At 39.0% G+C, this 14,542-nt stretch overlaps 1 protein-coding gene across 1 annotated transcript in view; it reads left to right on the top strand.

Annotated features, from left to right (window-relative positions):
- MYOM1 (myomesin 1) overlaps window positions 1-14,542 on the top strand; it is a 121,837-nt gene that overhangs the window by 15,234 nt on the left and 92,061 nt on the right. The window contains exons 3-4 of the mRNA XM_079783818.1: window positions 8,472-8,612; window positions 13,200-13,431. Coding sequence (XP_079639944.1) covers window positions 8,472-8,612; window positions 13,200-13,431 — 373 coding nt within the window. The remainder of the gene's footprint in view (window positions 1-8,471; window positions 8,613-13,199; window positions 13,432-14,542) is intronic.

Raw genomic sequence — 14,542 nt, 5'->3', positions numbered from 1 at the left:
GTTTAGATGATACAACATACTCTCAGAATGACATTAATCTTCCATAGGCAGGTGAGCTATGCTGTCAGAAGGAAAGCATGTCCTTTAATAGAGTAGGAATGGAATGAGTCAGCTAAAGGTAGAGGAAGGACAAAGCCATTACCTCCCAGAGCTTGGAGGTGAAATGTTAGCTGTGTCCACTGTTAGCTCTGCCACGCAGTTGGGTGTAACTGAGCTTCCCTGCAGAGATCTCGGAGTTCTGGAAGGCCAAAGGATCCATTGCAACAGGCTTGACCTTTTCCACAGCAGCCTTTCTAAATGAAACAAGAGAAATCAGGAGCACCTCAAATGAGGACGGTAACTTTCATAAAATGTCTAGTGAACCACAGGGACCATCCCCAAAGTGGAGTGGGATGTGGGTTTCTGGGCTGCTTTGTAAATAAGTTAATAAGACTAACCTTTATAAACCCCAGACAATGTTTAATCTGCAGACTTAGACTCCATAAGGCATCTTCTGATACCATTGTCAAGTGTCCTGCCATAATATGATTTCTAGGAAATATGAAGTAAATTCTTCCACTTATGCTTAAAAATAGGTCGTAAGCTAGTCTAGTTAAGTTAATTTCTTAAATAGTCAGAAACAGATAAAAACTGAAAAGTGTATGTAGATAAGAAACATAAAAAATTTAAATCTTTCAGTGTTTTACCCACCTACCCTTTCTGGAACACATGATTGTTCTACATTCAGGGTGAGAAGTGTTTCAGACCCTCATGGTATTTGCTTTTAGATCAACTGAGAAGAGTTACTGAAAAGAAGAGTTTAATATTACTTCTCAGTGAAAATTTAAATAATAAAAAAGCAATAAATACAAGAAAAAACTATGGTTATATTTCTATTTAACCTCTCAGTTTCTTCATCTGTAAAATGAGGAAAAAGATTGTCCCTCAAGTTGGGAGATCTTAGCTAAAAATTTTTTTAAAACTAAAAGTGAGATTTTTATGGCCATGAGATTGAAATGAAAAGGGGGAGGGGGCGGGAAGCTAAGTGTATGGTAGGTAATGCAAAAAATAAAAACAAAAAGACAAGGGATACTTATTTATTATGACGCTACATGTCAGTAAATTTCAAGGGTGATGTTGGTCAAACTAAATTCATGCTTGCCCAGCTGGTGTGGCTCAGTGGTTGAGCATCAACCTGTGAACCAGGAGGTCACAGTTCAATTCTAGGTCAGGGCACATGCCTGGGTTTGCAGGCTCCATCCACAGTAGGGGGCGTGCCAATCAATGATTTTCTCTAATCATTGATATTTCTATCTCTCTCCCCCTCCCTTCCTCTCTGAAATCAATAAAAATGTATTTTAAAAAATAAAAATAAATTCATGCTTATAACTTACAAGATACATTTTCTGCAAAGTGTGTTAACACAAGATGGGCTCTTTTCGGTATCCTACATGTCTACTAACTTTGATGTTCTCCTGAGACCTATATAAGTGTCTATATTGGGAAACCAGAGAATGAAAGGTCAATAGAAAGTATTGAGGCTGACATGATGCCAATATCAAAGGAACAGCATAGAACAAAACTGCTCTAATTCAAAAGTATATCCAAAATAACTTTTTTCACAAAAGCCTAAAGAAAGTATTTTCTTTCAAGAGGAGGAAATGTGGCTGATAGAAAAGTTGACATGAGAAAACAGAATGTGAACTTCAAGTGTTTGTTCCTGACCCTCCTGGAGGTTTTGAAGGTGAAACAAATGGAACCTCAGATACCAGAAGTCCTGAGCAATGATAGCCAAGAAGGGCATTCTTGAGAAGCTGTCCCATGGGTCACTAAAACCACTGCTTCTTTCTCCTCTGGTAAACAGCTGAGCATTTTGTTTATAAGCAACAGTACTAAGTTGTAAATGTACATAAATATTTTAGTTTTAAAGGGAAAATTTTAGAATAATAAAAACGAGTTCAGCTCTTTAATGGCCACTCAGTAAAGTTTAATGGCAAAACATAGATAATTCAGCAATCAAAATTAAGCTTTAATTTTTAAGCTTTTTTACATACAGCTCATTCTGGGATGTCTTACTCATCTTTCAGTGCCCAGCTTTTCACAAAGGATTCCCTGATAAGCCCAGACAGAAATTCTCTGTAAGCCTGTGAATTCTAATTTTGTTTTCATTTGTCTTTCTGCTTATCTACCCGCCTTCTTCTGTCCTTCCATCCTTTTTCTATTGACATAATACAACTTGCCAGGGCTGGTAGTATTTACTCCCATAATAGATATAAAGCTCTCAGAAAACAAGGGTATTTATCTTCATATCTCCCTCCCATCCCAGTGTTAAGCACAGCACAGAATTTTTCACACAATGAACACTGAATAACTTTCTGTTGAAAAATGAAATTGCTATAGAAAGTTCAAAAATAAAACCTGAAAATTTCAGTGGTACTCTAACATATAACACAATCTGAAAGTCTATTGTTCCATAACATTTGAAGTCAACTTATTTTTTAAAATAAATCTTTATTGTTCAGATTATTACAGGTGTTCCTCTTTTTTCCCCCCCATAGCTCCCCTCCACCTGATTCCCCACCCCACCCCATGCCCTTACCCCCCGCCACTGTCTTCATCCATAGGTGTAAGATTTTTGTCCAATCTCTTCCCACACCCCTCAGACCTCCTTCCCCCTGAGAATTGTCAGTCCACTCCCTTTCTATGTCCCTGATTCTATTATATTCATCAGTTCATTCTGTTCATCAGATTTTTTATTCACTTGATTTTTAGATTCACTTGTTGGTAGGTATGTATGTGTTGTCATTTTGTTGTTCATAATTTTTATCTTTACCTTTTTCTTCTTCTTCCTCTTCTTAAAGAATACCCTTCAGCATTTCATATAATGAAGGGTTTGGTGGTGAACTCCTTTAGCTTTTGCTTGTCTGTGAAGCTCTTTATCTGACCTTCAATTCTGAATGATAGCTTTGCTGGGTAGAGTAATCTTGGTTGTAGGTTCTTGCTGTCCATCACTTTGAATATTTCTTGCCACTCCCATCTGGCCTGCATAGTTTCTGTTGAGAAATCAGCTGACAGTCGTATGGGTACTCCCTTGTAGGTAACTAACTGTTTTTCTCTTGCTGCTTTCAAGATTCTCTCTTTGTCTTTTGCCCTTGGCATTTTAATTATGATGTGTCTTGGTGTGGTCCTCTTTGGATTCCTCTTGTTTGGGGTTCTCTGCGCTTCCTGGACTTGTAAGTCTATTTCTTTCACCAGATAGGAGAAGTTTTCTGTCATTATTTCTTCACATAGGTTTTCAATATTTTGCTCTCTCTCTTCTTCTAGCACCCCAATAATTCAGATGCTGGTACACTTAAAGTTGTCCCAGAGGCTCCTTACACTATCTTCATATTTTTGGATTCTTTTTTCTTTTTGTTTTTCTGGTTGGGTGTTTTTGTTTCCTCATATTTCATATCTTTGGTTTGATTCTTGGGGTCCTTTGATCTACAGTTGAATTTCTGTATAGTCTTTATTTCAGACAGTGTATGCTTAATTTCTGACTGGTCCTTTTCCATTTTTTTGGCATTCTCATTAAGGTCCTTAAAGGTCTCACTAAGCTCCTTGGAGGTCTCATCAAGTTTCTCGGCGGTTTTTAGAAGATTCTTGAGTAACCTTATAAATGTGGTTTTGAACTCTATGTCCAGTAGTTTGCTTTCCTCCATTTCTTTCATTCGTGACATGTTTCTTTGTCTCTGCATTTTGCTGCTTCCCTGTGCTGATCGAGTGGTTTTCTGTAGTAGGTGACCTATAGAGCCCAGTGGTTCAGCCTCTCCTATCACCTGAGGTGGACACTCTTGGTGCACCCCTTTGTGGGCTGAGTGCAAAGTCTTGGTGTAGTTATGCCTTGATTGCGGTTGGTACACTGGGAGGAATTGACCTCCAGGCCAATTGGCTGTGAGGACCCGCTGTGTCTATAATGGAAGAACTGCTGTGCTGGAGACACGCTTATGGGGCAGGACTTGCTTCAGTGGGGCTTTGGTGCTCACTGAGTCTGCCTCTTGAATGTGTCACTTATGGATGTGAGGAGTTGAAATCTGGTATCGTCTCACACTGACCACTAGATACACTAGCTCTGGATCTCCAATGGGGTGCAGGTCAGCTACTGTCTGAGGCCACCCAGCAGGAGCTACAGCGAGAACTACAGTTTTCTCGTCTTTGCTTGGGGTTTGGAGGTTTTGGAGCTGTCTGACCAGAGCTGCAGTTTGTTAGGTTAAGCTGCGATAGGGCAGGCCATTTATATGCAAAAGCTGCTGTGTGGAGCTTGGGTGGGTTTGTAGATTGTGCAGGGTGGGGTCTCAGGGAGTTACTAGTCAAGGGTGTGGCAAACAGCGATGGCTGCCAGTCAGCCATCTCTGTGTTTCCGAGTTTCCCCGTCCCCGCGTCTCGCGCCCCAGTGTAGTAAACAATGATTGCTGTGCGCATCTCTGCAAGAAAGCCACCCTCACTTTCCAACCCGATGGCAGACAGTCCAGCTTCTCCCCGTAGGAGTTTGGGTCCCCAGCGTCTCCCCAGAAACTGGAGTTCAGATTAATTGGGAGCTTGTCTCCCTTCAGGTTGAAAAAAGCAGCGCACCCAGTCGCCCGCCGCCAGCCCGATTCACGCACCTCTTTACCTCAGCTTTTCAGTGCTTGTGCATGTCTCAATGCTCTTTTCTCTTTCCTTCTAGTTGTAGAACTTCCACTCAGCTAGCTTTCCCGTGGTTCTGTGTGATAGACGTTTTTTTTTAGTTGTAGTTTTGAAATTATTGTGCGAGGCAGCAGTTTAGGTGTTTACCTATGCCGCCATCTTGGTTTCCCCCTGAAGTCAACTTATTATTGTACTTTCTAAAGTATCAGCTGGTTTGGATGCTAAGTTTATGGTCAACTTTATAAGGAGCTACACCATTGTTTTCCAAAATAGTTATACCATTTTACATTCCCAAAACAATGTATGAGGAGTCTAGTTTACAAATATTATTTTTATTCTGTGTCTTGTCTTTTCTTTTATCAGTGTCTTTCAAAGACCAGAATTTTTAATTTCAATGAAGTTCAATTCTCCAATTTTTCTTTTTGAATCATGCTTCTGGTATTATATCTAAGAACACTTTAGCTAACTCAACACCATAAAGAGTTCCTCTTATCTTCTAAGAGTTTTATATTTTTAGCTTTTATATTTAAAAATATAATCTATTATGTATTATTTTGTGTGTGTGATGTTGAGTAAAATTATAAATTCATCCTTTGACAAATGGATATACAATAGTCTCAGCACCATTTGTTGAAAAGACTATCCTTTTATTCATTAAATTCCTTAGCACCTTTGTCAAAAATCAATTGACCATGAATGTAATGGTTTATTTCTGAACTCTCAATTCTGTTCCATTGAACTATATGCCGATCCTTACAATGTACATTTTTTTTAGACAAATTGCGTTGGCTAGAAGCGCCAATAAAATGTTGAATAGAAGTGTCAAGAACAATATTATACCCTTGTTTCTAACTTTAGGAGGAAAGCGTTTAGTTTTTACTATTAGATATGACATTAGCTATAAATTTTTTATAGATGGCCTCAATCTGGTTGAAGAAGTTTCCTTCATTTCTATTTTGGCAGAAGTTTTCAAAATGAATGAATGCTGAATTTTGCCTAGTATTTTTTCTGTATCTATTAATTGATAATGTGGTTTCTGTTTTTTATTCTATTATACTAATTGATTTTTCAAATGTTAAATAAACCTTGCACTCCTGGGATAAACTCCACTTGGTTTTATATGTTGCCAAAATTTTTTAAAGGATTTTTACCTCTATGTTCATGAGTAACATTGGTCTTAGTTTAAAAATTTTTTCAAATGTTTATGTTTTTTTAAAAATTGAGAGAGAGAGAGGAAGGGAGAGAGAAATATTGATTTGCTGTTCCATTTATTTATGTATCCATTGATTGCTTCTTGTATGTGCCCTGACTGAATATCAAACCTGCAACTTTGGCATATCGGGACTATGCCCTAACCAACTAAGCTACCTGGCTAGGGCACTTTGTTCAGTTTTTATATTAGGTAACAGTGGCCTTATAGAATGAGTTGAGAAGTGCTCCCGACTCATCTGCCTGAAGGCCCTGCATCTGAATTGCCTGGGCTCCCTATCCAGAATATTTTGCATTTTTTAACCCCCCAAAAGATTTGGATGCACAGTATATACAAACCATTTATATATATACTAGAGGCCCGGTGCACGAAATTCGTGCACGGGGGGGGGGTCGGGGGTGTGTGTCTCTCAGCCCAGCCTGCACCCTCTCCAATCCAGGACTGTTGGCTCCCAACTGTTCGCCTGCCTGCCTTCCTGATTGCCCCTAACGGCTTCTGCCGGCCAGCCTGATCACCCCCTAACCACTCTGCTGCCAGCCTGTTTGCCCCAACTTCCCTCCTCTGCCGGCCTGGTTACCCCTAACTGCCCTCTCCTGCAGGCCTGGTCCCCCCCCAACTGCCCTCCCTTGCAGGTATGGTCCCTCCCAACTGCCCTCCCCTGCTGGCCTGATCGCCCACAACTGCCCTCCCTTGCAGACCTGGTCCCTCCCCTGCTGGCCATCTTGTGTCCATATGGGGGCAGGATCTTTGACCACATAGGGGCAGCCATCTTGTGTGTTTGAGTGATGGTCAATTTGCATATTACTCTTTTATTAGATAGGATAGAGGCCTGGTGCATGGGTGGGGGCCGGCTGGTTTGCCCTGAAGGGTGTCCCAGATCAAGGTGGGGGTTCCCTTGGGGCATGGGGTGGCCTGGGCCAGGGGCCTGTGGTGGTTTGCAGGCTGGCCACGTCCCCCGGCGACCCAAGCAGAGGCCCTGGTATCTGGGATTTATTTATCTTCTATAATTGAAATTTTGTAGCCTTGAGTGGAGTCCACGGCCGGCCAGGGTGTGCAGGAAGCTTGGCTTCCTCCATTGCCAGGGAAACCCAAGCCTCCCGCTCGCTCTGTGGCCGCAGCCATCTTGGTTGGGTTAATTTGCATACTTGCTCCTGATTGGCTGGTGGGTGTAGCGGAAGTACGGTCAATTTGCATATTACTCTTTTATTATATAGGACTAGTATATAGACTGCCTAAATTGTGAACATTAACTTAACAGCAAAGAGTATTTGGAACTATTACAAAAGCACTGCCGCGACCTGCATGGCAGGGTTCGGGATCTGTAGGAGGGGCCGACGCACAAATGAAAACGCTATACAAGAAATTGAATTTTGGAAGGCATGGGGGGCCAGGTGGAAACCTCTTTTATGAAGAGGCACACCGAGACCGTTCCCCTCTGCTTTTTTTCTTTTTAATATATTTTATTGATTTTTTTACAGAGAGGAAGGGAGAGGGAGAGAGAGTTAGAAACATCGATGAGAGAGAAACATCCATCAGCTGCCTCCTCCACACCCTCCACTGGGGACGTGCCCGCAACCAAGGTACATGCCCTTGGTTGGAATCGAACCTGGAACCCTTCAGTCTGCAGGCCTATGCTCTATCCACTGAGCCAAACCTGTCAGGGCCCCTCTGCTTTTATTTATTTTGAATACACATTTGCCCTTTAGCAATGCTTACAGGCAGATCGAAGGTAAAGTTTGGTAAACAATGTAAGGATTATCAGGTCAGGAAATCGCCTCGAACCATTGCACTCACAGCAGGGCAGTCTTGTGCTGATATTCAGCAGGGCTGAATATCAAAGTCCATTGGTCTTCCAATGTCTCTTATGTACTTTTATGCTAATTTCTGTTTGCTTTAGCCTCTGGCAAACCACTGCTGTTTTCCCTTGAAACTTAGAGGGGAAAGCCATGAAATTTCTGTAGGCCTGTTTTTCTCTTATGTCTGTCTAGAGCAGTGGTTCTCAACCTTTCTAATGCCGTGACCCTTTAATACAGTTCCTCATGTTGTGGTGACCCCCAACCATAAAATTATTATCGTTGCTACTTCGTAACTGTAATTTTGCTACTGTTATGAATCATAATGTAAATATCTGTGTTTTCCGATGGTCTTAGGTGACCCACAGGTTGAGAACCGCTAGCAGGGTCACCTAAGACCATCGGAAAACACAGATATTTACATTATGATTCATAACAGTAGCAAAATTACAGTTATGAAGTCGCAACGAAAATAATTTTATGGTTGGGGGTCACCACAACATGAGGAACTGTATTAACCCTTCGCACTCACTTGCTTTTTTCTCGATTCCTTTATTCTACTCAGGTTTAATGCTAACCGTGTCGAGTCACACTTGACATCTGAGTGCAAAAGGTTAAAGGGTCGCGGCATTAGAAAGGTTGAGAACCACTGGTCTAGAGGGCTTTCTCATTCACTTTAGTTCTAAAGATAAAAGATAATTATAACGTTAGAGATCTAGGATTCTGTGACACCCCTCCCCCCAGTTAAAACCTTATTTTATAAGTATTTTGAATATTTTAAAGACATTTTTTGCTATTGTCTGATATTAGGGCTTTTGTTTCAGATTTACAGATTCCAGTCTGATGTTAGAAGATTATTCATCCAAGTTGAGCCCCCAAACAAAGAGAGCCAAGAAGAGCCTTCTCTCTGGGGAGGAGAAGGAAAACTTGCCAAGCGACTATATGGTACCCATTTTCTCAGGACGGTGAGTATGCATTCTGTTCCTGGTCTTGATTATAATAAAGTGAAGAGTAAATGTCAAGTAATAATAATAATAATAGCAGCTACCATTTATTGAGCATTTACTATATACTATTGAGAAATGTCTGAAGAACCTTGGAACTCTATGTAGAGGGAGATGTGTACATTGTTAAAGTCTTTGCCATCACATAGGATGGCTACATGAGAAAAGAGAATGATCAGGAACTTAAAAAAAAACACTGATTTCTATGCCCTAACCCGTTTGGCTCAGTTGATAGAGCATTGGCCTGCAGACTGAAAGGTCCCAGGTTCAATTCCGGTCAAGGGTATGTACCTTGGTTGTGGGGTTGTGCAGGAGGCAGCTGATCAATGTTTCTCTCTCATTGATGTTTCTAACTCTCTATCCCTCTTCCTTCCTCTCTGTAAAAAATCAATAAAATATATTTTTAAAAAAACTGATTTCTAAAAGGAAGGGAGAGGGAGAGAGAGATAAAAATATTAATGATGAGAGATAATCACCAATTGGCTGCCTCCTGCATACCCCACACTGGGGTTCTAGCCCGCAACCCTGGCATGTGCCCTGACCTGGAATTGAAGCTCAACCATCGAGCCACACCAGCCAGGCAGTAACTTAATTCTACTTATGTAACTAGTTGAAATTAGAAAGAGAGTGTTGGATGCTAGTGATTAAATACTATATCTAGTCACTATAGAGTGAAAGAAAGATTCAAAACTCTAAGATGTTGGATGCACTAAAAAAACAAAATAAAATGATATGTTTAGGTAAATGAAAAATATCTTGGTTGCCTGTGTGGTTTTAATTATTCATTAGGAGGAAAAATGTTAGAAAACATAGACTAAGGAAAATAATTACATCATAATTTGATGCTTGGCTTATATTTGTTGAATGTAGAATAGATTATTTGAGGTAAATGTCAAACAAAATAATCACTGAATCACAAGTCCAAGTAATGCCAAATTTCGCTGTTTATAATATAAACATGTTTTTTGAACGATAATAATATCCAAAGGAATCTTGAAAGGAAACCTGTCTGAGACACCAAATTAAAATTTAAGGGGAACTTTATGAGCTTTCCCCTGTTGATTTTCCTTTGAATGGAGGACTATTAACAGAGTTAAGGTGATACTCAAAATGAGGTCATTTTCTCAGGAAAATGCTGTCAGGAAATTCAGTAGGCAATAATGTAGTTATAATTTTTGTTTTCCCGTGTTTTTCTTCCCCCTGCTCTCTGATGGCTCCTTTCTGAATCGTTTCAGAGGCTAATGTCATAATTGCTCTGAACCGAATTAGGAAGGTAAGGGAATAAATAATATTCTAATTTTAGCCTTTTATTTGATATCTTTGATTTTTTTGATATCTGATTTTTAAATGAACTCTCTAGAGAAACATGCTTATATTACTAAGTATGCCTGCCCAGACTTAGCCTCTTCACAGCTAGTGTAATATGTACTCACATTTGTTATAGGAGACGGGCAGGGGAGAGGAGTGAAATATTTTATTTTTTGTTTCTGTCCTCACTGTTCTAAAAAATTATTTAAAAAACATCAACTTAGCATTAACCTTCATGGCATGCTTCTCCACCTGTGTGGCATGAAATGAAGCTTTCCACTGTCTTTTCCCACCAAACAATTTTGTGTCTTCAAGGCCAGTCTCAAGAAATCATCATTTATAAAATAAACTGTGATAAAAGAAAATGTGAATTAAAAATAGATCTTATAGGTTTTATTTCCAGTTCTCCTTTATTTTTTAAATGGAGTCATCTCCTATATTTATTACTATTTTGAAAATAATACTTCATAATATGTTGACAGTATTAGCAATCTAAGAGAAGGATGGGAAGGAAATGAACATTTGTTGAGTACCTATTGTTTTCTGGGAGTCATACTTTATAGAAACTATTTTGCTAAATCCCCAATATAACCCTAGAGAGGTATTAGTATATCAATTTTTGGAAAAGAAAATCAAGGCTCAGTGACTTGTTACAAGTCTCATGGCTGGTGGTAGAAGAGCTGAGAGTCCCCCTAGCATTGGGCAATGCAACATACATGCATTGTATGTGTATTTTTGGAAAATACAATTTCTTTGCATGGCACTTGAAAATTCTACTTCTTACACTGACATACTTTGAATTTTCTGTGTCAACACAGGTTTTGAGTTGAGACCGTCAGAGATAATTACAGCATCAGGGAGGTTTTAAATTTATTTTAAGTTAGTAGCAGCATATGTTTGTCAGCATGTTAGCATCATATTATTGTACCCAAATTATAGCAGGCTTATCACTGACCTGCATTTATATTTACTTAAAGGCAAATATTCTTGCTGTTCTGGGTCAAAAATATTTTTTAAGTGTACTTGAGTTCTCATGTGAAATACTTAGAGCTTTTTTGAGGTTAAGCTTATTTGTAAATGGAAAAGGCATGGAGACTGTGACTCTATTCTGCCCTCTAGAGCTATGCCAACATGTCCTCAGAAGTAATGTGAGCTTAAAATTAGTGTTCTCTTACATAGAGTTATCACAACTCAGGGCAATACTAGCACTGAATATAATCCATTATTATATATACTAGAGGCCCGGTGCACGAAATTTGTGTGGGGTTGGAGGGTCCCTCAGCCTGGCCTGCACCCTCTAGCAATCAGGACCACTGGCTCCTAACCGCTCACCTGCCTACCTGCCTGATTGCCCCTAACCACTCTGCCTGCTTGCCTGATCGCCCCAACTGCCTCTGCCTCAGCCCCTGCCACTGCAGCTTCATCAGGAAGGATATCCGGAATGACATCTGGAAGGTCGTTCAGCTGTCCAGTCTAATTAGCATGTTACGCTTTTATTATTATAGATATTGAATCATACTAGAAAGTTCATTTCAAATCTTTCTATTGTATTTTAACCTCTATAGAGAATTCCAGGCACTTTCATTATGGTTTGTTTTATATTTAGTTATTAATTCATTCCCAATGTCATTAAAAGAAGAGAGGGAGGGGTAATTATATCAAGACACTAAACTAAAATTGTTCAGTTTTTCTTTTTCTTCTCGTAAATTATACTGTATATACTACTAAATTCCTTGGTAGAGACTGTGTTATTCATATTTGGAACAATAGAGATATCGAAAATGAAATTACAACTTATTAAGTTTAGTAAGAAACAGAGTAGACTAGTTTTGTCTACCAGATATTTTAGTAATATTCCATAAGAAATTCCAAACTTGGGAAAATGTTGACTCACGTTCTTCAGCAAGTTGCATAGATTCAGGTGCCAGGAACTTGTAAGCACAATGGCAGTGTTTGCTTAAATTTAGAGGTAATTATTATTGTAAGAAAAGCAAATATACAATTCTGCCTTGAGAGGTCTAGGGAGACTCAATTTCAAAAGAATCTTCAATCTAATCAATATACTTCCTCACTGAAACATCTAATGGGTTCATGACAAAGGTATTGAAGGAGATTAAAAATAATCCAAGTATTTTTTACAACATTAATAAACCACAGCACAAATTCTATCATAAACTACTGCAGAGCACTTTTGGATGTTACTACTCATTTGCCATTATCATCAATTATAAATAAAAGCAAGTAACTTTTATAAATGTCACTTCAAATGCAAGTTTTAGCATCTCATCAGAGCTATGTGCAAGTACAAATAAACACCATCATATTAAATATATACAAATACATATATACATACAAACACATATAAGCACATGAAACCTTTATTATTTAGAAAAGAAACTCAGTAAGCATAAGGATCTCATGTAAATTTAGAACTTATTTATACACGCAACAGCTCTGGCCAGTGCATTACATCAATTGAGTTATAGAATTCAGATTAAGCACATTAGTCATGTATCAGAATCACAGCACACAAACTGCATTTCATTTTATAGTATCACTAAGAGGCCTGGTGCACGGGATTGGTGCACTGGTGGGGGCGTGGCCTGCAGGGATTGGCCCGCTGTGGGAGCGCTGCTCATCCCAGTCAGCCAAGCAGCGCTCCCACTGTGGGAGTGCACTGACCACCAGGAGGCAGCTCCTACATTGAACTTCTGCTCCCTGGTGGTCAGTTCACATCATAGCAATTGGTCGACCGGTCGTTCTGGTTGTTCCACCGTTCAGTCACTGGGCTTTTATTATATAGGATGTTTTCTGAAAGGAAGTCATAAATTAATCTTTTATTATAGACTCAATCATATTTATACACACCAAGGAAATGACCATGGGCAAGTTATCTAACTTCTCTGAGCCTTGTTATCATATATCTAAAATTGAAATGATAAAGTTTTAAAGTTTACCTCATAAGGTTGTTGTGGTGGTGAAAATGAGATAATGTGTGTAAAAAGCACTTGGCAAAAGTCCAGGGCCACCATAGATATTATTATCATTGTTACCACTTTTTGTTAAGGTGACAATCACTTCATATGTGAAGAGTTAGTTCCTGATTAACAGGTTTTTCTATCAAGTTTTCTTTGGGCATGGTGCACAATGTCTGAGGTCTGGTACTTGGAACTTAGTAAAATTAGGCAATATTATCACTGCCATCCACAATATCTGTATTTTGCCATTGTTATATTCTAGCCAAGTGCATGTCAGTGGAATTACAGACACAGAAGAAGAAAGAATTAAAGAAGCTGCTGCTTATATAGCCCAGAGGAATCTTCTTGCTAGTGAAGAAGGAATCACAACATCCAAGCAGTCCACAGTATCGAAACAGTCTTTGTCCACTCTCCACCAGGAGGAAGTTTTTGAGAAGAAGTCAAGAAAAGTTGCAATTCGAGAAAAGGCAGAACGCCTGTCACTAAGAAAAACAGTAAGAAAAGACAAGTTAATATAACTTACAAAAGTAGAAGTGCATGTAATGTGTGTGTGTGTGTGTGTAGATAGAAATTGACTTGTTTCAAAAGAAGAAATATGTGATCTTGTGGAGAAACAAAACTAAAGAAACTAAGAAGAAGACATCAAAATATATAGGTCAGAGGAACACAAACAATCATTTTAAACTCCATGTAATTTTAGGTTCTACAGAAATTAAGGTTCTAAAGAACCTTAAGAAGTCTGCCTTCAGGAAGTAAAATATGTACGTTGGCCTTAAAATGTTAAAATTTAAATGGCGTAGCTTTTAAAAATTTTATTTTTTAAATCATTGTTTATTTTTCAATTACAGTTGACACACAACATAACTTTCAGGTGTACACCCTAGTGATTAGACATTGTATAACTTACTAAGTGATCATCCCACTAAATCTCATACCCATCTGATACCATACATAGTTATTAGAGTATTATTGAGTCTATTCCCTATGTTATACTGTACATACCCATGACTATTTTGTAACTACCAATTTGTACTTCCTAGTCCCTTTCACCCATCCCCAGAACCCCTGCCCCCCAAATCTGACAACCATCAAAATGTTCTCTGTATCTATGAGTCTGTTTCTGTTCTGCTTGTTCATTTATTTTGAGTTTTAGATTTGGTTGTTGGTATGTATTTATTGCCTTTTATTATCCATTTAAAAATATTTTTATTGATTTCAGAGAGGAAGGGAGAGGAAGAGAGAGATAGAAACATCAATGATGAAAGAGAATCATTGATCGGCTGCCTCCTGCACGGCCCCCACTGGGGATCAAGCCCGCAATCTGGGCATGTATCTTTGACTGGAATCAAACCTGGGACCCTTCAGTCCACAGGCTGACACTCTATCCACTGAGCCAAACCAGCTAGGGCCATATTTTTAAAAATCTATTTTCTTCTTTTTAAAGAACACTCTTTAATATTTCATTTAATACTGGTTTGGTGGTGATGAACTCTAGCTTTTTCTTGTCTGGGAAGCTCTTTATCTGTCCTTTGAGTCTAAATTATAGCTTTGCTGGGTAGAATAATCTTGGTTGTAGATCCTTGCTTTTCATCACTTTGAATATTT

The sequence above is a fragment of the Cnephaeus nilssonii genome (assembly GCF_951640355.1).
Source record: "Cnephaeus nilssonii genome assembly, chromosome: 11".
NCBI classification, from domain to species: Eukaryota; Metazoa; Chordata; class Mammalia; order Chiroptera; family Vespertilionidae; genus Cnephaeus; species Cnephaeus nilssonii.
Note: the sequence above shows the minus strand (reverse complement) of the source record. Positions and strands in the feature narration are given on the sequence as shown.